We start from the raw sequence: 24,727 nt of genomic DNA, 5'->3' as shown, positions 1-24,727 counted from the left end.
GAGTCCTAGCAAAACTCGAGTCAATGAGAATCAGTGGGAAAGCTCTCTGCTGGTTGGAATCATACCTAGCAGGAAGGAAGATGGTTGCGGTTGTTGGAGGTCAGTCATCTCAGCTCCGGAACATCACCGCAGGAGATGGCATAAGGGGAGGCTGTGGCATAGTGGTATTGTCACTGGACTGGTAATGCTCTGGGGACCTGGATTCGAATCCCACCATGGCAGATGGTGTAATTTAAATTCAATAAATAATTGGAATGATCATGAAACCACTATCGATTGTTATAAAAACCCATCTGGTTCAATAATGCCCTTCAGGGAAGGAAAGTTGCTATCCTTACCTGGTCTGGCCTATATGTGACTCCAGACCCACAAGGGCAATTAGGAAAGGGCAATAGATGCTGGCCTAGCCAGCAACGCCCACATCCCACGAGCGAATAAACAAAAAGGTTCCTCAGGGTAGTGTCCTCGGCCCATCCATCTTCAGCTGCTACATCCGTGACCTTCCTTCCATCATAAGGTCAGAAGTGGGGATGTTTGCTGATGATTGCTCAATGTTCAGCACCATTTGCGACTCCTCAGATACTGAAGCAGTCCATGTCCAAATGCGGCAAGACCTGGACAATATTCAAGCTTGGGCTGACAAATGGCAAGTAACATTCGTGCCCCACAAGTGTCAGGCAATGACCATCTCCAACAAGAGAGAATCTAACCATTGCCCCTTGATATTCAATGGCATTACAATCACTGAATCCCCCACTATCAACATCCTGACCAGAAACTGAACTGGATTGGCCATATAAATACTGTGGCAACAAGAGCAGGTCAGAGGCTAGGAATCCTGCGACAGGTAACTACCTCCTGACTCCCCAAAGCCTGTCCACCATCTACAAGGCACAAGTCAGGAGTGTGATGGAATACTCCCCACTTGCCTGGATGGGTGCAGCTCCCAAAAGACTCAAGAAGCTTGATACCATCCAGGACAAAGCAGCCCCCTTCATTGGCACCACATCCACAAACATTCACTCCCTCCACCACTGTTGCACAGTTGCAGCAGTGTGTACCACCTACAAGATGCACTGCAGGAATTCACCAAGGTCCCTTTGACAGCACCTTCCAAACCCATGACCAATACCATCTGGAAGGACAAGGGCAGCAGAGAGATGTGAACACCACCACTTGGAAGTTCCCCACCAAGTGACTCACCATCCTGACTTGGAAATATATCAACAGTACTTCACTGTCGCTGGGTCAAAATCCTGGAACTCCCTACCTAACAGCACTGTGGGTGTATCTACACCACATGGACTGCAGCAGTTCAAGAAGGTAACAAATGCTGGCCCTGTCGGCAAAGCCCACATTCTGTGAAATAATTTTTAAAAAGCTACTGAACTAAGACAAGTTGAGATTTAACCTGAGAGAAGTCTGGTCGACAGTGAAGTCGAAATGAAGGTCAACACTAAACTCTGTGGTAGAAAGAAGATAAAAAGGAAGAAGGTTCCAAAAAGATAATAAAACGGTGGCTAGTAGAACCTATAAACACTCGAAGGAGGCAATAAACAAATTGTTGAACTGTGCTTGCTTTGATACTATTCCCGTCCCTTTCACTGGTTTGCTGGATGATGATGCTGAAAACAAAATCAAAGAGGTATAAGTTACTTAGTTACTTCCAAGGCCTTCTCTGGATAGAATTTTAGATACTGTAGACAAATATGAAGAAATTAACAGGTGATTTGTTGGAGATCAAGCTTGCACACTTTCTTTTCCACTGCAGTACTCCGGCCTCCAGTGATGCTTCTGGTCAGGGACTGACTGCACTCCCAGCAGTTGTCACCATTTGCGATGGCACTGCTGGGACTGAAGAACTGTGGACCTCGGATTGGCCCACAGCTCTAGACGGTGGGACATTCTCCCTCATGGGGGTGGAAACCACAGCCTCAGGCAACTGAGCTCTGCAAAAACTCGTGAAGACAGGTTTGGCCCTGACTTTCCAATTGATGGGGAGAGGTTGGGAGTCAGTCCCTGGAGTCAGCCTTGGACCATCTCCACATTAACTCCCAGCCTATGCCTCTATAAAGCCCAGGAACCACTCTACTTAATTAACTGCTTTGTTACCCTGTCCTGCTAACTTCAAATTTTGTGCACAAACACCCCCAGCTCTCTGTCTTACATGCCTCTAAAATTGTGTATGCAAATTGAGGCTCTCTGTAGTTGTTGGATCCAATTATAATTCTGGAGTACAAAAGGGCAGAGCATGTACTGAGCACACTCCACTCATTTACTAAGCGGTAAACACTCTGACAAGCAGTCCTTAAAGGGACTACTAGCGTCTACTTCACAGACCTTTTTGTTTCTTTTTTGTGGGGCCAGCAAGAGCAAGAATGATCTTCCTGATCTCACAAATGCTTTGACCCAGTCCCAATCTGAGCTTTCCCCCCACTCTTGCGATTGTACTGCCATTTCCAAATCCAAGCTGTCAGCCGGCTCGGTATAGGACCCATCTAATCTCCCAACCTACCACAACCAGTAAGCTGCAGTGGAGTTCGGTGCCTGAAAATCATTGCTTGCATTCAAACGAAGCATTAATCTAAAAATGGTTCAGGCCTTCCAGTGCCAACTGAAGGTGGATGGCACTGCAACTACATCAATGATGCACTGAGATTGAAAATCCCTGCCAATCTCCAGTGACTGGCTTCAGCGCATATTGACAACATCTGTAGTATTAAGTATAGCCCTTCATCATCTACACCTCAATTCATTTTATAACCATATATTCCAATTGAATTTTATAAGTGTACATAATATTTACAGCACAAATAGGTCATTCAGCACAATAGGTCAATGCTGGTGTTAATCCTCCATGCCTCCTCCTACCCCTCTTCATCCAACCCCCTCAACATACCCTCACATTCCTTTCTTTATCATGCATGTTTCTAGTTTCCTCTTAAATGCATCTATGCTGATCACCTCAACTATTTCTTGTATTAGAAAGTTCCCTATTTTACTCTTGGGATAAAGAGGTTTCTTTTAAATTTCCTATTGGATTTTTATGTCAGAGTGCAGACAAGGCCTCAGTTTAACATTGCATGGAAAAGGTGGCACCTCCAACAGTGCAGTATTCCTTCAGTACTGCATTGAAGTGAAAAATTTTAAATAACTTTTCTTTCCTCCACTTCCTTATTGATTTTAACAAGACTAAACCTAATATTATCTATGATCGAGAAGTTCACGGATGACAGAAAAATTGGTAGGGCAGTAAATAGTAAGAAGGATAGCCGTAAACTGCAGGAGGATATCAATGGACTGATCAGGTGGGCAGAGCAGTGGCAAATGGAATTCAACCTGGAAAAATATAAAAGAGATATTCAGGATATGATAAGAAGGAAAAGAGAGGCTTTTAGCAGGTACAATGGGATCAAATCAGTGGAGGCATTAGTGGAGTACAGAAAGTGCAGGGTGGAGCGAAAGAAAGCAATTAGGAGATCAAAGAGGGGATATGGGAAAGCTCTGGCTGGTAAAAGTAGGGAAAATCCCAAGATATTCTATAAGTATATCAATGGGAAGAGGATAACCAGGGAAAGAGGAGGGCCCATAAGGGACCAAGGGGGCAATCTATGGGTAGAGCCAGAGGACCTCACTAAAGTGTTGAATAAATACTTCATGTCCACCTTCACCAAGAGAATGAGGATGAAGGTATCCAACTCAGGGAGAGAGACTGTGAGGTTCTTAAACAAATTGATATAGGGAGTGACAAGGTATTGGAGGTGTTAGCAGGCTTAAAAGTAGACAAATCTCCAGGTCCGGATGATTCATGTCCCACGCTGCTGAGGGAGGCAAGGGAGGAGATCACAGGGGCTCTGACCCAAATTTTTAATTCCTCTCTGGCCAAGGGGGAGGTGCCAGAGGACTGAAGAACAGCTAATGTGGTTCCGCTATTTAAGAAGGGTTGTAGAGATAAGCCAGGGAACTACAGGCCAATGTGTTTTGCGTCAGTGGTAGGGAAACTATTGGAGAAAATTCTGAAGGAGAGAATCTATCTCCACTTGGAGAGGCAAGGTTTGATCAGGAATAGTCAGCATAGCTTTGTCAGAGGGAGGTCATGCCTAACAAATTTGATTGAATTTTTTGAGGAGGTGACCAGATTTGTAGATGAGGGTAGTGCAGTTGATTTCAGCAATGCCTTTGACAAGGTCCCACATGGGAGACTTATAAAGAGGCAAATGCACATAGGATACAGGGTAATTTGATAAGGTGGATTCAAAATTGGCTTAGTTATAGGAGACAGAGAATGATGACAGAAGGATGCTTTAGTGACTGGAAGTCAGTGTCCAGTGGAGTACCACAGGGATCTGTGCTGGGTCCCCTATTATATGTAATTTATATAAACAACACAGATGACGAATATAGGGGGTAGGATTAGTAAGTTTGCAGATGATACAAAGATTGGCTGGGTGGCTAACAGTGAGGTGAGTGTCTTAGGCTACAGGAAGATATTGACGGGATGGTCAAATGAGCAGATAAGTGGCAGATGGAATTTAACCCTGAAAAGTGTGAGGTAAACACTTTGGAAGAGTAATTTGACAAGGAAGTATTAAATGAACGGCATGACACTAGGAAGTTCTGAGGAACAAAGGAACCTTGGAGTGTGTGTCCATAGATCTCTGAAGGTGGAGGGGCATGTTAGTGGGGTGGTGAAAAAGGCACGTGGGACATTTGCCTTTATCAATCGAAGCATGGATTACAGAAGTAGGGAAGTCATGTTGGAGTTGTATTGAGCATTGGTGAGGCCACAGCTGGCGTACTGTGTGCAGTTCTGGTCGCCACATTATAGGAAGGATGTGATTGCATTGGAGTGGGTGCAGAGGAGATTCACCAGGATGTTGCCTGGGATGAAACATTTAAGTTATGAAGAGAGGTTAGATAGACTTGGGTTGTTTTCGTTGGAGCAGAGAAGACTGAGGGGCCAGCTGATCAAGGTGTAAAAGATTATGAGGGGCATGGACAGGATGGATAGGGAGCAACTGTTCCCCTTAGTTGAAGGGTCAGTCACAAGGGACACAAGTTCAAGGTAAGGGCAGGATGTTTAGGGGGGATGTGAGGAGAAACATTTTTACCCAGAGGGTGGTGACGGTCTGGAATGTGCTGCTGCCTGGAAGGGTGGTGAAGGTGGGTTTCCTCACATCCTTTAAAAAGTACCTGGATGAGCACTTGGTATGTCATAACATTCAAGGCTATGGGCCAAGTGCTGGTAAATGCTATTAGGTTGGTAGGCCAGGTGTTTCTCACATGTCGGTGCAGACTCGATGGGCCGAAGGGCCTCTTCTGCACTGAGATTCTGTGAAAATGAGGTAATGCACTTGGGGAGGGCTAAGAAGGCAAGGCATTACACAATGAATGGTAGGGCCCTGGAAAGTACTGATCAGAGGGGCCTTGGTGTGCATATCCATAGATCCCTGAGGGTAGCAGGGCAGGTAGATAAGGTGGTTAAGAAGGCACATGGGATAATTGCCTTTATTAGCCGAGGCATAGAATACAAGTGCAGGTAGGTTATGCTGGAACTGTATAAAATGCTGATTAGGCCACAACTGGAGTACTGCATGTTGTTCTGGTCATCACACTATAGGAAGCATATGATTGCACTGGAGAGGGTGCAAAAGGGATTTACCAGGATGCTGCCTGGGCTGGAGGGTCTGAGCTATGAGGAAAGATTGGATAGGCTGGGGTTGTTTTCCTTGGAGCAGCAAAGGTTGAGAGGGGACCTAATAGAGGTGTATAAGATTATGAGGAGCATACATAGGGTGGATAGGAAGGCACTTTTTCCATTAGTAGAGTGGTCAATAACCAGGGGACATAGATTTAAGGTATGAGGTAGGAGGCTGAGAGGGGGTTTAAGGATAAGTTTTTTTACCTAGAGGGTGGTGGGAGTCTGGAACTCACTGCCTGAAAGGGTGGTTGAGTCAGAAACTCTTGTAACATTTAAGTAGAATTTAGATATACACTTGCGTTGCTATAGCCTCCAGTGCTATGGGCCAAGCGCTGGAAAATGGGATTAGTGTAGTCAGATCTTTGTTGACTGGCGCGGACACTTCTGTGCTGTAGACGCCTATGAGTCTGATTATTAAGATTGTATTATAATGAATCTATTACGATCGTATCCCAATTATACCAGTGGGAATTTGTACCAGTGAAATTGAGGGTAGTTTTATAATGTGAATTAACATCCACCAGGAAGTGGGTTGAAGCTAAGTGATCTTATTTCATGTTGGATGCTCACATCATTTGTACTCAAATTGGCTATTGTGTTTCTTACATTACAACAGTGATTACCCTTCAAGGGTATTTCGTTGGCTGTAAAGAGCTTTAGGATGTCCTCTGGTTGTGAAAAGTGCTATATAAATGCAAGCCTTTCTTTTTTCTCTTTATAGTTCATCTTGTTAACCATAGACCTCTATTGAATTGTTGACATGAACACCCAAAATCTTCTTTTCCATGCTTATAACTTTTTTGTGCAAAAGCAAAATACTGCAGATGCTGGAAGTCTGAAATAAAAACAGGAAATGTTGGAGATTCTCAGCAGGTCTGGCAACATCTGCAAAGAGTGAAGCAGAGAGAAAAAGGTTGATGAACTTTCTAAGCCTGACTCATTAACTCTGTTTCTCCCTCCACAGGTTCTGCCTGAGTATTCCCAGCATTTTCGGTTTGTAGTTCTTTATTATGTACTGAAATAAGCTTTAAATAACATGCCAACCTAAAAAGGGTGATTGAATTTTCCTCCTTTGTTCTCTCTCTCTCTCTTCACTCTTCTCATGTCTAGAGATGCGGAAGGCAGACATTTTTATGTTTGTTTTCTGTAGCTTGTTTTACCCTGGAACAGGTCACTAGCCTGTCTCCAGAGGCTATAGCTGGAGGGACACCACTCCATATCAAGCATAGCTGGCCAGGAGGCTCTCCCAATCTTATTGCCTGCCATAGGGTGTATTGGAAGGATTTACAGGTTAATAATCAACCTGTTCGGTCACATTATGAATACACCTTCCATGGCCATCACGTCCTGAAGTGGGACTTGAACCCAGAGCTTCTGGCTCAGAAGTAGGGACATTACTCACTGTGCTACAAGACTTCCTCCTTACTCCTTCCTAATGCCTTATTTATTTAAGTTCTTTTTAAAAAGTTTTCACCTATGATTAACATCTCATACTTTCAACGTCCATTTTGCGCTACATCATTTTATAGTCCAACTGTTACAAGGCACATGCTGCATAAACCAAATGAAAAATAAACAAACTCCACTCCTTTGTAGACTACATTTAGTTAATTGTCTACAAATGATTTAAAAAGCAATAAGTCAGAGGGATTATTTTATACCTGAAAGTTAACTGCTTAAATTTTACTCTCTGGTTGACAAGATCACGAGGTGAGCTATGCTGAAGCCGAGGAGAAACTCGTGATAATTGCACACGGCCAAGTGAAAGAAATGCACTCACCAGTTAACAGTGCATGGAAGTGTAAGGCCCTTTCTTTATCCTGATGGGAGCAGACATCAAACAAATAAGCCTTGATAGGGCTGTCGATGAAGTCAGCTGAGAAGTCAAAAACGATCACGCCGAATACTGTAATAAGGACACCCCAAATATGCCTTTGTTTTCTGTCGTTTATGGTAGCTGAAATACATTTTCAATTAGATCATTAATCGCGAAGGTTCCACAAAAGATCTAAGTTTAAAGTTACTTTAACCTGTAAATTTGCAGTATACATATGTACAATATGCCTGATTCATTTGAAAGAAGTTGTAACTACAATAGTTTAGCACTTTGGTATTTTTAAACCACTCATTCAGGCGAGACAGGGTTCAAAGCAGATATCGTTATTTCGTGAGTTAACAACCTATCGCTAAGATTTTTACACTGTTAAAAGTGCAAACTTTGAGCTCAACGAATAATGTGAGATATTAATGTTTGAAAGTTCAGTGAGAATGATTTGAGACAAGGTTGCTGTTGCATAACTCTTACCCTAGCACGGCTCCGATTGCACATTCAAAAGTTTCGGTGAATGGTACTTGCCTGTTACCAAAGCATCTCCGTTAAGAAACAGAGTCATTCCCAGCACCATGAGGATCCCCATTATCAAGATGTAGGGTCTCCTCCTGCCCCATTTCGAGCGGCAGTAGTCGCTGGCAGAGCCGACGACGGGTTGGAGGATGAAGCCCAGAACAGGGCTGATGAGCCACACCAGACTGTAGAGGCTGCTCGGGAGGCCGACACTGAGCAGCACTGGGGTTGCGAAAGCTCCTTCCGCAGCGTAGCAGAACTCCCTTCCAAACATCACCATGCTATGCATGAGCAGCCTCAGAAAGGACCTTTTGGGAGGCTCCACCAGGTCTGTCATCCCCACATCTGAGCGGTTGCCGGTCCACACCTGAGATTGAGGTAGTTGGCTAACGCTGTCCCTTGGCACCGCTGTTAAACGTGTCATTGCTACTTTTTTTTTGCCCCCCCCGAGTCTTGCAGGCGTTTAACTTGTCGGGGAGACCAGCAGAAATATTTATGGATCTCCCGCTCTCTTATGACGCAGGTCTATGAGACAGAAAGATATTTAACCATCTGAACAGTCACCGGTTTGTTAAATTTGTAGGAGCGTTTGCCAATCCGGCACACAGTAACTTGTAGAGGTTCCACATAACTGTCCTTATGAAAACTCTAAAGTGTTGTGTGGTATTGATCATTATTTTCTCCTAAAATTATAACTTTTTTTTGTTTCTCTATTTCCGACCTTTCAAATACAACAAAGCTGATGTTGCAGTTCTTTTGGCTATTATACCCGTATGACACTGCATTTATTCCCTACCTTCAATATAAAATCATTTTTGCACAATAAGTTATGATCTGAAACACACAGCCTTAAGGGATGTTTTCTTTAATTCTTTCACAGGATGTGGGCATCACTGGCTGGGCCAACAATTGTTGTTCATCCCTAGTTGCCCTTGAACAGGTGGTGGTGAGCTGCCTTGTTGAACCACTGCAGTGCATGTGGTATGGGTACACCCACAGTGCTGTTCGGATGGGAGTTCCAGGATTTTGACCCTGACAGTGAAGGAATGGCGATATATTTCCAAGTCAGTGTGGTGAGTGACTTGGAGGGGAGTTTGCAGCTGGTGGTGTTCCCATGTGTCTGCTGCCCCTTGTTCTTCTGGGTGGTATGGGTCATGGGTTTGGATGGTGCTCTGGAAGGATTCTTGGTGAGTTCCTGCAGGGCACCTTGTAGATGGTACACACTGCTGCCAATGTGCAACGGTTGTGGAGCAAGTGAATGTATAAGGTGGATGGGGTGCTAATCAAGCAGCTACTTTGTCCTCTATGGTATCAAGCTATCTAAGTGTTGTTCGAGCTGCGCAACATGGGGATGGTGGGCTGAATGACATCCTTCCATTCCAAATGATGCTTTGATTCTAAAGAAACCTGCATTAATTTTCTACATCACAACCTCGGTATATTTCCAAGTTCTTTACATAACCACATTGCTTTTTCAAGTGTAAGGAAACATCACAGTCAACTAGCATGCAGTCCTGTTTTGGTGGTACTGATTTGAAGGGGAAATTGATAGAATTCACTTCTCAATAGTGTTATAGGATCTTTGCTATCCACCTTAACATGTCAACAGGGCTGAGGTTTGAAGTCTCATCTAAATGGCACATTCAATAATGCAATAGTCCCTCATTAAATATGTTTTAGTCTTGGGAGGAGTGGGGTTTGAAACCATGGCATTGGCAGATGCTGCCAATTAATTTAAGCTGTCATTTATAAATTTAATAGTTTTTGAGAGGTTCTATTGTCAATGGGGACATATCCATGATTTAATTACTTAAAATTGTTTAGCTTATACCATATACAGTATTGCTTTCTAGAACCATAGAAATCTGCTTCACAGAAAGGCACCATTTAGCCTGTTATGCCTGTATTAGCTCTAAAATCATAAGGCCATTAGAAATGGGCGCATGAGTAGACCATTTGGTCCATTGAACCTGCTCCACCATTCAGTAGTGACTGATCCGATTGTGGCAAAGTCTGCAGCCTGTTTTTCTTTTAAATGCTTTCAAATATTTACTCAATTTTGTCTTAAAATCTATTATGGGTTCTGCTTCCATCATTGTTTCTGGTAGGCCATTCCATGACTTATTAACCTTCCACAGGATTTTTTAAACCTCGTAGTCTCTCTCTTCCTACATTCTTTGGTGATAAATTTAATGAGAATAAAGCCTGAACAGTAAAATTCCAAAAGATACAAATATTTAGGATTGCAGATTGGAAAAAGGATATAAATTCAAGTTCCTTCTGTCTAATTATTCTTTGGCAGATCTCCTGGTCAACAGGGACTTTAGACTGGATTTCACTTCCTTTAATCCAGAAATCGATTGGAAGGTATTTTTATTATTGGAGAAGTTTTCTTTATATTGGAACTGATCTATGCCCATCTTTCCCACAACTTTGTGATAAACGTCTCCAATCAAGTTCACACAGCGTTGAATCATCTCTAATCAAAGTCACAAATGATATCCTCTGTGACTTGTGCACTATCCCTCCTCATCCTTCTCAAGCTGTCAACAGCCTTTAACATGACTGACTACATGATCCTCTGGCAAGGGCTCCTGCATTGGCTTTTCTCCCCAAACATGCACCCTTACCTCTGGGGGCCCCAATTATTTATCTAAACATTGCTGCTTGACAACATCATCTTTAGACATGACATTAGATTCCATGCCTATGTTACCAAACCAAGCTCTGCTTCACTACCACTTCCATTGTCCTTTTTGTTGTCAAATTGCTTGTCTGGCATCCAGTCCTAGATGAACTCCAATTTCTTCTAATTAAACACTGGGAACACAGAGGGCATTTTCTTTGGCACCCACCACAAACTTCAATCCCTAGCCACAGATTGCATCCCTCTCAACTTGGTTGCTGTCTCAGGTTGAACCAGAATGCATGCGGTCTCAATGTCCTAGTTAACTCTTATTTATAATTTATGACCCTATCTCCTCTTCATCAAAAAGACTGTCTAGCTCCTCTTCCTTTATCATCGCCAGCCTCCTCCCCTACCTTGGCTCATATGCTGCTAAAAGCCTCACTTGTGCTTTTGTTATCTTCAGACTCAACTATTCCAATGCTCTCCTGGTCAGCCCGTCATCATCCATTCTTCATAAACTTATATTGATCCAAAAGTCTGTTGCCCATTTCCCAAGCTGCTTCAAGACCCACACAACTGAAATGTCTTTTGCCGTTTTATCCTTTAAATAAATTTGTACAATTAAAGATGTAATTTTTTAAATATTCACTTAATTTATTATTAACAAAACATTGACCGTAAATACCCTAATCAGCAGAGTAGTGCTCCTAAGTTCTGTGTTGAGAAACTTAGATGGTAGTTTTAATAACAAATCTTGAAGTTGATTTCTCCAAGTCTATTTATACTCTAAGCGTCTGGATGCAACTTTCATTCTTTCTTTCTAACTAAGCTAAAAATGTTTCACATTCTTATAACCTTTCAGTTTATGGTTCTTGTTCTGCCGAATGCAACTCCTTTCCCAAATCTCTCCACCTCTTTGTCTGCCTTTTAAGACACTCCTTAAACCAATTAGACCAATCTTTTAGCCACCTTTAATAATAAACCCTTCTTTGTCAATAGAGTCCTGTGAAGTACCTTGGTAAATTTTGCTATATCAAAGGTGTTATATAAAGTCAAGCTGGTATTTTTAGGTTTTATTTCTCTTTTTCTTAATACTCAAAATAATCCTTGTTCAATTAGGTGGTAGCAAGTTTTGGAACAATTAAACCATAATCCAAGGGTGGAGGGAAGTTTTTTTAATCTTTAATGAGACATGGGCATTGCAAACTAAGCCAGCATTTTTGTTGCCCATCCCTAATTGTCCTTGAGAAGGTGGTGGTGAGCTGCCTTCTCGAACTGCTGTAGTCCATGTGGTGTAGGTACACCCACAGTGCTGTTAGGGAAGGAGTTCCAGGATTTTGACCCAGCGACATTGAAGGAGCAGTGATATATTTTCAAGTCAGGATTGTACGTGACTTGGAGGGAAACTTGCAGGTGGTGTTCCGATGCATCTGCCATTGTCCATCTAGGTGGTAGATGTCACAGGTTTGGAAGGTGTTGATAAGGAAGCCTTTGTGCGTTGCTGCAGTGCATCTTGTAGATCACAGAACCACAGACTGTTAACGGCCCAGAAGGAGGCCATTCGGCCCAACGTGTCTGCACCGGCTCTCCAAATGAGCATTATGACCTAATGCCATTGCTCTGCCTTTTCCCTGTACCCCTGCACATTGTTTCTATTCAAATAATCACCTAATGCCCTCTTGAATGCCTCAATTGGACCTACCTCCACCACACTTTCAGTTAGTACATTGCAGACCCGAACCAAGTCTTTTCTCATGTTACATTTGCTTCTTTTGCAAATCACTTTAAATCTGTGCCCTCTCGTTCTAGATCCTTTTATGAGTGGGAACAACTTCTCCCTATCCACTGTCCAGTCCCCTCATGATTTTGAACATCTCTATCAAATTTCCTCTTAGCCGCTTTCTCTCCAAGGAGAACAGTATCAACCTCTCCAATCTATCCTCATAGCTGAAGTCTCTCATCCCTGGAACCGTTCTTGTAAACCTCTTCTACGCTCTCTCCAATGTGTTCACATCCTTCCTTTAATATAGTGCCCAGATCTGAACACAGTACTCCAGCTGAGGTCTAACAAGTATCTTATATAAATTCAGCATAACCTCCCTGCTCATTTACTCTATGCCCCTATTAATAAAGCTCAGGATACTACATGTTTTATTAATTGCTCTCTCCACCTGTCCTGCCACATTCAATGATCTATGCATATATACACCCAAGTCTTTCTGCTCCTGCACCCCCTTCAAAATTTCACCCCTTATTTTATATTGTCTGTCCATGTTCTTCCTACCAAAATGCATCACCTCACACTTCTCCGCTTTGAACTTCATCTGGCACATAACTGCCCACTTTACCAACTTGTCTATGTCCTCTTGAAGTTCCACACCATCCTCCTCACAGTTCACAACGCTCCCAAGCTTCATATCATCCCCTGCACATCAAGATCTAGATCATCAATATACATCAGGAAAAGAAAGGATCCCAATACTCTTTATTGCTGTAATTGCTGAGCTTACCCTTACAACCTTTTTTGAACAAGGGCATAATTCTCCAGTCTTCTGGCACTTTCCCTGAGTCTAGGGAAGACTGAAGAATTATGGCTAGTGCCGATGCAATTCCTACTCTTACTTCTTTCAATATTCTTGGATGCATCTTGTCCAGTCCTGGTGCCTTGCCAACTTTAAGTACAACACTTCCTCCTTATCAATTTTGAACCCTTCTAGTGATAGAGTTTCTTCGTCTTTCACCATGGTCTGGGTAGCATCTACCTCCTTGGTAAGGACGGATGCAAAGTATTTGTCCATGTGTAAATCCATTTTGGGTCCATAATTGGCCCTATTCTGCCTTTTACCACCCTTTTACTATTTATATGCCTATAGAAGACTTTGGGATTCCCCTTTATGTTGGCTACCAATCTTTACTTATAATCCCTCTTTGCTTCTCTAATATGCTTTTTCATCTCCCCCCTGAACCTTCTGTATTCCTCTTGGTTCTCAATTGTATTTTCTACCTTACACCTGTCATAAGCACTCTTTTTCTTCTTTATCTTAATTTCTATCTCCTTTTTCATCCAGGGATTTGTTTGCCCTACCTTTCCCTTTCAATGGAATATACCTTGAGTGTTCCCGAATCAATTCTTTTTTGAAGGTAGCCCATTGTTCAGCTACAGTTTTCCAATCTTTTGTCCCAGTCTATCTGGCCCAACTCCGTCCTTGCCCCATCGAAGTCGGCTCTCGTCCAGTTAATTATTCTTACTCTGGATTGCCTATCGTCCTTTTCTATCATCATCCTAAGACGTACAATACAATGATCACTGTCTCCTAAATGTTCCCCCACTGACACTTGGAGCAGAAATTTGCACTGAGCAGACGGGCATGTACCCGACCCACTTGAGCGTAAAATGATGTGCGATGATGTTGGGAGAGCGTTCTGACGTCATCATGCAATAGTGCGATATTTCGGTCGGCGGGTGGGAATCGGCAGTGCACCCGCCAACAATTGACAGGCTTATTAAGGCCATTAGAGTTCTAATTGAATGAAATATTTCGCTGCCAGTCCAACCTTACAATTGGTGGGCAGGCGAAAAGAACAAGCAGCCTTTGGATTTTTCAGGAAACCTCATCCAGGAACGGGATGAGGTTTCCAACAGCAATTAAAAATTTAACAATTTTTTAAAAATTCATTCATAATATGTCCCTGCTCATGTGACTGAGTGACATGAGGGGACATGTTTTAACATTGCTAACTTTTTTATTTTTAATGTTGTAAATGTTTAGCTCCCTGAGGCAGCTCTGTGCTTCAGTGAGCTTTCATTGTGCTCACTTGTGCGCATGCACGATCTTGCACCCCTATCTTCACCCCGTTTCATGCTGGATGGCCGTTAATTGGCCAGCCAGCGTGAAATTGATGTCAGGGCCCGATTGCAGGCAGCGGTCAGCTTTGTGACCGCTCCCAGGCCCGCCCACTGTGCCTGCCTGACAAGGTAAAAATCCAGGCCTTGATCTACTTGGCCCACCTCGTTTCCAAGAACCAGGTCCAACAGTGTGTCTTTTCTTGTTGGAGTGGATACATACTGCGTCAACGATTAGGTTATTGCTGAGTAAGTGCCACTTGATAGCAACTGTTGATGACCCCTTCCATTACTTTGCTGATGATACAGAACAGACTGATGGGGCACTAATTGGCTGGGTTGGCTTTTTCCTACTTTTTCTGCATAAGACATACCTGGGCAGTTTCCCACATTGCCGTGTAGATGCCAATGTTGTAACTATACTGGAACAGCTTGGCTAAGGGTTCAGCTAGTTCTGCAGCACAAGTCTTCAGCACCATTGTTATAATATTGTCAGGGTCCATAACCTATGCAGTGCCTTCAGCCGTTTCTTGACATCCCGTGAGGTGAATCGAATTGGCTGAAGGCTGGCATCTGTGATGCTGGGAACCACAGGAGGAGGTGTTCAGTAACTGTCCTAAAAGCAGAATATAATGGTTAAATATATGCTCATATTTAAGACTTATAATTTTCTGACCTCATTATTAAAATAGCAGGGGTGTAAAGAATTGTTTTTCCAACCTTTTATATGCATTTTTTGAAAGTAAAGAAACTGGCATTTATATAGCAACTTCCATGACTTCAGGATGTCTCAAAGCGTTTTACAGCCATTGGAATGCTTTTGAAGTGTAATCACAGTTGCAATGTAGGCATTCCGATTGCACAGAACATTTGCACCCACAAATGGAAATGTGATAGCAGATAATCTGCTTAAGTGAAATAAAACCAAAAAAGGCTGGAAATACTCAGCAGGTCAGGCAGCATCTGTGGAGAAAAATTAGTTAATGTTTCAGATGACCAGAACTGATGAATTCTGATGAAAGGTCATTGCCCTGAAATGTTAACTCTGTTCCTCTGTACAGATGCTGCTTGACCTGCTGAGCTTTTCCCAGCGTTTTCTGTTTTTTTATTATTATAGATTTCCTGCACCTGCATTTTGCTTTTGTATTAATTGTTTTTATGTGTTATTGCTTCAGAGATAAATCTTGGTCTGGACTAGTGAGAACTCCCTGCACTTCTTTAAAATATTGCCAAAGGATCTTTTATGTACACCTGAGAATTAGACAATGCCCCCATTTTAACAAATTGCCAAAAGAAGCTGAGAGGCTGTTGCCCCCAGCTGGAGAGTTGAGGACAAGGCATAGTTTCAGGATAAGAGATTGGTGATTTAGGACTGAGATAAGGAGAAATTCCTTCACTGATTCAACAGAGGGCAATGGTGAGAAGTGACTGAAGCATTCTGGGAGAAGTCACCGCAGCCACTGCGATTCAGGAGGGAATCGAGGAGAAGGACTCTTGCACTCATCAGGAGGAAGAGCATCCCACAGAGGGTGCCGGTGAGAAGTGATTGAAGCATTCTGGGAGAAGTCACCGCAGCCACCGTCACGCAGGAGGGAATCGAGGAGAAGGACTCTTGCACTTGACAGGAGGAAGAGCAACCAACAGAGGGTGCTGTTGAGAAGTGATTTAAGCATTCTGGGAGAAGTCATCGCAGCCACCGCGACTCAGGAGGGAATCGAGGAGAAGGACTCTTGCACTTGACAGGAGGAAGAGCATCCAACAGAGGGCGCTGGTGAGAACTGACTGAAACATTCTAGAAGTCATCGCAGACACCGTGACTCAGGAAGGAATTGAGGACGACCCACTGTCAGAGAACGGAATAACCCCAAACATTTCATTGCTGTAGTGTTTCCATCCCACCCTCCTTTTCAAACATAAAAAAAAGAGCGAGGAAGAGGCAGTGCCTTCAGGAGTGCACCAGATCTGTGAGGGACACTCTTCTGAAAGTGGATTTTAAAGAGAAAGCAGTTGATTGGTGAGTAAATCCTGGGAGAAGACTCGAAGGGAGGAGCACCAGACCGGTGAGTATAAATCTAGCTTACCTCAGGGATTCGTGGCCTTGTCTCCAGGGAGCAGACTCCGAGGGAGGAGCACCAGAGCGGTGACCTCGGGGCACAGAAGCCAAAACTGAAAAAGTGACATCACAGGAAAGCTGTGACCTGATTAGTTGGTAGGAAATCTGCACCAAATTTGAAAAAAAAAGCAAATCTAATTAATAAATTAATTATCTAAGTCGAGATGGCTGGGCAGGTGATATGCTGTAGCTGTATGATGTGGGAGCTGGCAGATCCCATTGCGAACCGCAGTGACCACATCTGTAGCAAGTGTTGGTTGCTGGAGGAACTCCGGCTCAGAATTGATGAGCGGGAGTCCGAGCTCCGGATGCTGCGGCACATCCGGGAGGGTGACGGTTACCTGGACGCTTTGCTTCAGGAGGTGGTCACATCCAGTAAATTAAGTACCTCAAGTTTGGTCAGTGGTCAGGGTCAGCAGGGTGCGACTGCAAGTGAGGCAGTTAGAGGGATCCTGTGTTCAGGAACAGAGGAGCCTCAGCTCTTGACCTTGTCCAACAGGTACGAGGTACTTGCTCCATGTGGATGAGGAACAGGGCTGTAGGGAGGATGAGCCAGCTGACCACGGCACCATGGCACAGGAGGCCATTCAAGAGGGGGGAGCAAAAAGACAAGTGGTAGTTGTAGGGGATTCTATAATTAGGGGAATTGATAGCTTCCTTTGTAAGCAGGATCGATAGTCCCGAATGGTATGTTGCCTGCCCGGTGCCAGGGTGAGGGACATCTCTCACTGGCTTGAAAGGATATTGGAGAGGGAGGGGGAGGATCTAGTTGTTGTGGTCCACGTCGGGACAAATAACATAGGTAAGCCTAGGAAAGAGGACCGGTTTGGGAATTATCAGGAGCTAGGAACTAAATTAAAGAACTGTTCCTCAAGGGTTATAAACTCCGGATTACTACCTGAGCCACGTGCAAATTGGCATGGGGACACGAGAATAAGGGAAGTAAACACGTGGCTAAAGGAGTGGTGTGGGAAAGAGGGGTTCCATTTCATGGGACACTGGCATCAGTATTGGAACAGGAGGGATCTGTACCGTTGGGACGGTCTCCACCTGAACCGATCTGGGACTAATGTTCTAGCGAAAAGGGTAAATAGGGTGGTCAACAGGACTTTAAACTAGAAAATGGGGGGGGGGAGAGGGGGGGAAGGGTAAAACTCCAAGAAGTATGACGAATGGGAAACAAAGCAGCAGGTTAGAGTGTGGGGGGGAGGGGTGGATTCAACTTCATGGAAAATTATGGAAAAACTGAAAAGAAAGGAGAGCCCAGGAGAGGCTATTAAAGTCCCCAGAACACAAAATAGGACAGAGTGTTTGGAAAGTGCAAGGAATCTAACTTCAAGCACATCAGATAAAGGGATGACAATGAGAAAAGGGACGGGAAATAAAGGACTGAAGGTGTTGTATCTGAATGCATGCAGTATATGAAATAAGGTAAATGAGCTTGTGGCGCAGATTGAAATTGGCAGGTATGATGGAGTGGGCATTATGGAGACATGGCTGCAAGGGGATCAGGACTGGGAGATAAATATCCAAGGATATACATCCTATTGAAAAGATAGGCAGGTTGGCAGAGGGGGTGGGGTTGCTTTGTTAGTAAGAAATGAACTTAAATCGATAGCAAGAAATGACGTAGGGTCAGATGATGTAGAACCTGTGTGGGTAGAGTTGAGGAACCGCAAAGGTAAAAAAACCATAATGGGAGTTATGTAGAGACCTCCGAACAGTAGTCAGGATGTGGGGCACAAGATACGCCAGGAGGTAGAAAAGGCGTGTAAGAAAGGCAAAGTTACAGTGATCATGGGGGATTTTAATATGTAGTTAGACTGGGAAAATCAGGTTGGTAGTGGATCCCAAGAAAAGGAATTTGTAGAATGTCTATGAGATGGCTTTTTGGAGCAGCTTGTGGTGGAGCCCACTAGGTAACAGGCAATTCTAGATTTAGTGATGTGTAATGAGGCAGATTTGATAAGGGAGCTTAAGGTGAAGGAACCCTTAGGAGGAAGTGACCGTAATATGATAGAATTTACCCTGTGATTTGAGAGGAAAAAGCTGGAATCAGATGTAACAGTATTACAATTGAATAAAGGCAATGACAGAGGCATGAGGGAGGAGCTGGCCAGAATTGACTGGGAGATGATCCTAGCAGGAAAGACAGTGGAACAGCAATGGCAGGAGTTTCTGGGAGTAATTTGAGAGACACAGCAAAAATTCATCCCTAGGAAGAAGAAGCATACTAAAGGGAGGACGAAGCAACCATGGCTGATAAGGGAAGTCAGGGACAGCATAAAAGCTAAAGAGAAATCATACAATGCAGCGAAGAGCAGGGGGAAACCAGGGGATTGGGAAGTCTACAAAGACCAACAGAGGACAACTAAAAAAGAAATAAGGAGGGAGAAGATTAAATATGAGGGTAAACTAGCCAGTAATATAAAAGAAGATTGTAAGAGATTTTTTAGATATATAAAGGGTAAGAAAGAGGCAAAAGTGGACATTGGGCCGCTGAAAAATGATGCTAGAGAAGTAGTAGTGGGGAACAAAGAAATGGCGGAGGAATTGAATAGGTACTTTGCGTCAGTCTTCATGGTGGAAGACACGAGTAACATCCCCAAAGTTCAAGAGGTGAGTATGGTGGCCATTACCAAGGAGAAGATGCTAGGAAAACTGAAAGGCCTAAGGTGGATAAATCACCTGGACCAGATGGATTACACCCCAGAGTTCTGAAGGAGATAGCTGAAGAGATAGTGGAGGCGTTAGTGGTGATATTTCAGGAATCACTCGAGTCAGGGAGGGTTCCAGAGGACTGGAAAATCGCTAATGTAACCCCCCTGTTTAAGAAGGGAGCGAGGTAAAAGATGGGAAATTATAGGCTGATTAGCCTGACCTCGGTCGTTGGTAAGATTTTAGAGTCCATTATGAAAGATGAGATTTCAGAATACTTGGAAATGCATGGTAAAATAGGGCAAAGTCAGCATGGTTTCATCAAGGGGAGGTCATGCCTGAGAAATCTGTTAGAATTCTTTGAGGAGGTAACGAGTAGTTTAGACAAAGGTGAACCAATGGATGTTATCTACTTGGACTTCCAGAAGGCCTTTGACAAGGTGACGCACAGGAGGCTGCTCAGTAAGATTAGAGCCCATGATGTAAGAGGCAAGATACTATCAGGGATAGAAGAAGCTTGGCTCTCTGGCAGGAGGCAGAGAGTGGGGAGAAGGGGGGTCCTTCTCAGGATGGCGGCCACAGGACTACAAATTTTCACTTTATACATTAATGATCTAGATGAAGGAATTGAGGAAATCCTGGCTAAGTTTGCAGATGGTACAAAGATAGGTGGAGGGACAGGTAGTATTGAGGAGGCGAGGAGGCTGTAGAAGGATTTGGACAGGTTAGGAGAATGGGCAGAGAAGTGGCAGATGAAATACAACATGGGGAAGTGTGAGGTCATGCACTTTGGTAGGAAGAATAGAGGCATAGACTATTTTCTAAATGGGGAGAGAATTCAGAAATCTGGAGTGCAAAGGGGACTTGGGAGTCCTAGTCCAGGATTCTCTTAAGGTTAACTTGCAGGTTGAGTCGGTAGTTAGGAAGGCAAATGCAATGTTGGCATTTATTTCGAGAGGACTAGAATATAAAAGCAGGGATGTGTTGCTGAGGCTTTATAAGGCTCTGGTCAGACCACATTTAGAATATTCTGAGCAATTTTGGGCCTCATATCTCAGCAAGGATGTTCTGGCCCTGGAGGGGGTCCAGAGGAGGTTCACAAGAACGATCCCAGGAATGAAAGGCTTAACATATGAGGAATGTTTGAGGACTCTGGGTCTGTACTCGATGGAGTTTAGAGGGATGAGGGGGGATCTGATTGAAACTTACAGAATACTGAAAGGCCTGGATAGAGTGGACGTGGGGAAGATGTTTCCATTAGTAGGAGAGACTAGGACCCGAGGGCACAGCCTCAGACTAAAGGGAACAGAGATGAGGAGAAACTTCTTTAGCAAGAGAGTAGTGAATCTATGGAATTCGTTGCCACAGAATGCTGTGGAGGCCAGGTCATTGAGTGTATTTAAAACCGAGATAGATAGGTTATTGATTGGTAAGGGGATCAAAGGATACGCGGAGAAGGTGGGAGAATGGGGTTGAGAAACTTATCAACCATGATCGAATGTCGGAGCAGACTCGATGGGCCAAATGGCCTAATTTCTGCTCCTATGTCTTATGGTCTAAAGGGTTATGCATCTTTGGAATTCTCTACCCCAGAGGGTTGTGGATGCTCAAATGTTGAGTATGTTTAAGATTGAGATTGATAGATTTTTAAAATCCAATGGAATCAAATGATATGGGATCAGGCAGGAGAGTGGGCTCTTTTTCTATTCATTTATGGGATATGGGCTTCATTGGCAGGGCCAGAATTTATTGCCCATCCCTAGTTGCCCTTGGGAATGTGGCAGTGAGCTGCCTTGTTGAACCGCTGCAGTCCATGTGGTGTAGATACACCCACAGTGCTGTTAGGGAGAGAGTTCCAGGATTTTGACCCAGTGACAGTGAAGGAACAGCAATGTATTTATTTCCAAGTCAGGAAGTTGAGTGATTTGGAGGGGAGCTTCCAAGTGGTGGTGTTCCCATCAATCTGTTGCCCTTGTCCTTCTAGATGGTAGTGGTCGTGGGTTTGGAAGGTGCTGTCTAAGTAGCTTTGGTGAATTCCTGCATGCATCTTGTGGATGATATACACTGCTGCTATTGTGGAGGGCATGAATGTTTATGGATGTGGTGCCAATCAAGCCAGCTGCTTTGTCCTGGAGGTTCTTTTGTGCTGTTGGAGCTGCACTCATCCAGGCAAGTGGGGAATATTCCATCACACTCCTGGCTTGTGCCTTGAAGATGGTGGACCGCCTTTGGGGAGTCAGGAGGTGAATTACTCGTTGCAGGATTCCTAGCCCCTGATCCGTTCTTGTAGCTGCAGTCTTAATTGGCTAGTCTAGTTCGATTTCTGATCAATGGTAACCCCAGGATGTTAGTAATGGGGAATTCAGTGATGGTAATGCAAATGAACATCAAGCGTTAGATTCTCTCTTGTTGGAAATGGTCATTTACTGGCACATGTGTGGCATGAATGTTACTTGGCACTTGTCAGTCCAAGCCTGGATATTGTCCAGGTCTTGCTGCAGTTGAACATGGACTGCTTCAGTATCTGAGGAGTCACCAATGGTGCTGAACATTGTGCAATTATCAATGAACATCCCCATTTCTGACCTTATGATGGAAGGAAGGTCATTGATGAAGCTGCTGAAGATGGTTGGGCCGAGAACACTACCCTGAGGATTCCTGCAGTGATGCCCTGGGGCTGCGATGACTGACCTCCAACAACCACAACCATCTCCCTTTTTGCGAGGTATGACTCCAACCAGTGGAGAGTTTTCCCCCTGATTCCCATTGACTCCAGTTTGCCAGGGCTCCTTGATGCTGCACTCGGTCAAATGCTGCCATGATGTCTAGGGCAGTCACTCTCGCCTTCTTTGGATGCCAGAGCAAGTTCAAAGTGATCTACTCCTCCTATTTCTTACATTCAAAGGAGGGCACTTTTGATAGTGCAGCACTCACTGGGAACTGCACTGGGCTGTGAGCTTAGATTTTGTACTCAATTCTCTTGAGTGGTTCTTATACTCAGAATCATTACTGTTGTCATCTGAATCACAGATGACACCTGACAATCGGTGGAAAAATTTTTTTTCCATGAACCGGGAAAAGGAAGGAAGCGTAGCCATGCCTGAAAACTAAGGATAACATAGGAACAGTTAGTGAGGAAGGATCTTGGCTGAGAAGAGAAGGACGTGGAATCAGTACTGGTGGAGATAAGAAATTTCAACGGCCAGAAAGGTTGGACTAGTTTACAAGTCCCCAATAGCTGCTCTGATTAATAAAGTATTAATGAAGAAATAAGAGGAGCTTGTAATATGTCAATGGAATAATCACAGGGGACTTTAATCTTTATATGAACTGGAAAAACAATATTGGCAAACAAAGCTTAGGGGATGAGTTCATTAAATGCATTCAAGACAATTTCCTAAAACAATACATAATGGCACCAAGCAGGGAAGAGGCTATTTTAGAACTTGTCTTGTGTAATTAGTAATCTCATAGTTAAGGATCCTCTGGGAAACCATGATCATAATACAAAATTTCACATTAAGTCAAAAGCTGGAGTATTAAACCAAATATAGCTGATTAAATAGGTATGAGATGCATGTTCATTAAGGTAAATTGGAAATTAGATTAATGGGTATTATGGCAGATACGAAATGGCATACATTTAAAGAAATGCTTCATAATTCACAATGAATGACCAAGAATATGGGAAAATAGATCCATTGGTTACTAACTAAAGAAGTTAAGGATAGTTTTAGATTAAAAGAAGAAGATAATAATATTGCCAAGAAGAGTGGTAAGTCTAAGAATTGGGATAGTTTTAGTTACTTGCACAGAAAGACCATAAATTGATAAAGAGGGAGAAATTAAAGTGACAGTAAACCAGCAAAAAATATAAAAACAAATTGTAAGAACCGCTACAAGTATGTGAAACGGAAGAGTACTCTAAGAGTTCCTTAGAGGCCGGAACTGGAAAAATTATAATGGAGAGTAAGGAAATGGCAGAGACGTTAAACAAATATTTTGTGTACATCATCACAATTAAAACACAAAACATACCAGAAATAATGGGAACCCCGGGCCTAATGAGATTAAGGGACTGAAAATGATTAAGAGTAAAGAAAAGGAACTGGAGATATTAATGGGATTGAAAGCTGACCAATTCCATGGATTGATGGCCTACACCCTAGGGTTCTAAATGAGGTGGCTCCAGAGATAGTGGATGCACTGGCCATCAAAGTTTTTCCACATTCTTTAATGATCGCAGTGGATTGGAAGGTAGCAAATGTAACAATACTATTCACTAAAGGAGGGAGAGAGAAGGAACTTCAGGTGAGTTAACCAAACATCAGTTGTCTGGAAAATACAGGAATTCATTATTAAGAAAGTGGTAACAAGGCGCTTTGAAAATCATAATATGCATAGGCAGAGCCAACGTGGTTTTAAGAAAGAGGAATCACGTTTGAAGAATCTATTAGGTTTTTTTGAGGATGTAACTAGCTGGTTAAATAAAGGTGAACCAGTAATGTAGTCCATTTAGATTTTCAAAAGACATTTGATAAGGTGCCACACAAAAGTTTGTTGTAAAAGATAAGGAGTAAAGGGGTTTTGGGTTAGCATTTGGCATGGCTAGAAGATTGGTTAAATGACTTCAACGTGGGAGGCATGATTGGGAAATTTGCAGATGATGCTCATTGGCTGTTTAGTTGATAGTGAAGAGGATAGCTGTTGTCTCCAGAAAGATGGTTTGGTTGAATGGGTGGAAAAGTGGCAAATGGAATTCAATCCAGAAAAGTGTGAGATAATGCATTTGGGGAGGGCAAACAAGGCAATGAAATACTCAACAAATGGGAGGAATTGAGAGGGGTTGAGGAAGTGAGAGACCTTGGAGTGCAGGTCCTTGAAGGTAGTAAATAAAACATATGGAGTGCTTTCCTTTACTGTACAAGGTATTGAATACAAAAAAGGGATGTAATGATGGAACTGTATAAAATGCTGGTTAGGCCGCAGCTGGAATTTTGTGTACAGTTCTGGTCACCTCATTACAGAAAGTACATAATTGCTCTGGAGAGAGTGCAGACGAAATTTACAAGAATATTGCCAGGGCTGGAAAATTGTAGGTATGAAGAAGGATTGGATAGGCTAGAATTGTTTTCCTTAGGACAGAAGAGGCTGAGAGATGACCTAATTGAGGTGTATAAAATTATGAGGGACCTAGATGGGGTAACCAGGAAAGACTTGTTTCCCCTAGCTGAGGAGTCAGTTACAAGGGAGCATAGATTTAAAGTGATTGGTAGAAGGATTAGCGGGAGACGTGATGAAAAACTTTTTCACCCAGAGGGTGCTGGGCATCTGGAATTCACTGCCTGAATTGGTGGCTGGGGCTGAAACACTGAACTCGCTTAAAAGGTACCTGGATCTGCATCTGAAGTACTATAACCTGCAAGCTATGGACCAGG

At 43.3% G+C, this 24,727-nt stretch overlaps 1 protein-coding gene across 1 annotated transcript in view; it reads right to left on the bottom strand.

Annotated features, from left to right (window-relative positions):
* slc45a2 (solute carrier family 45 member 2) overlaps positions 1 to 8,469 on the bottom strand; it is a 58,121-nt gene extending 49,652 nt beyond the window's left edge. The window contains exons 1-2 of the mRNA XM_041183421.1: positions 8,058 to 8,469; positions 7,482 to 7,658 (exon numbers count right to left, since the gene is read on the bottom strand). Of these exons, the coding sequence (XP_041039355.1) occupies positions 7,482 to 7,658; positions 8,058 to 8,469 (589 nt within the window). The remainder of the gene's footprint in view (positions 1 to 7,481; positions 7,659 to 8,057) is intronic.
* Between the last annotated feature and the right edge of the window lie 16,258 nt (positions 8,470 to 24,727).

This window comes from Carcharodon carcharias, chromosome 1, assembly GCF_017639515.1.
Source record: "Carcharodon carcharias isolate sCarCar2 chromosome 1, sCarCar2.pri, whole genome shotgun sequence".
Taxonomy (NCBI): domain Eukaryota; kingdom Metazoa; phylum Chordata; class Chondrichthyes; order Lamniformes; family Lamnidae; genus Carcharodon; species Carcharodon carcharias.
This window is presented reverse-complemented; position numbering and strand designations above follow the sequence as displayed.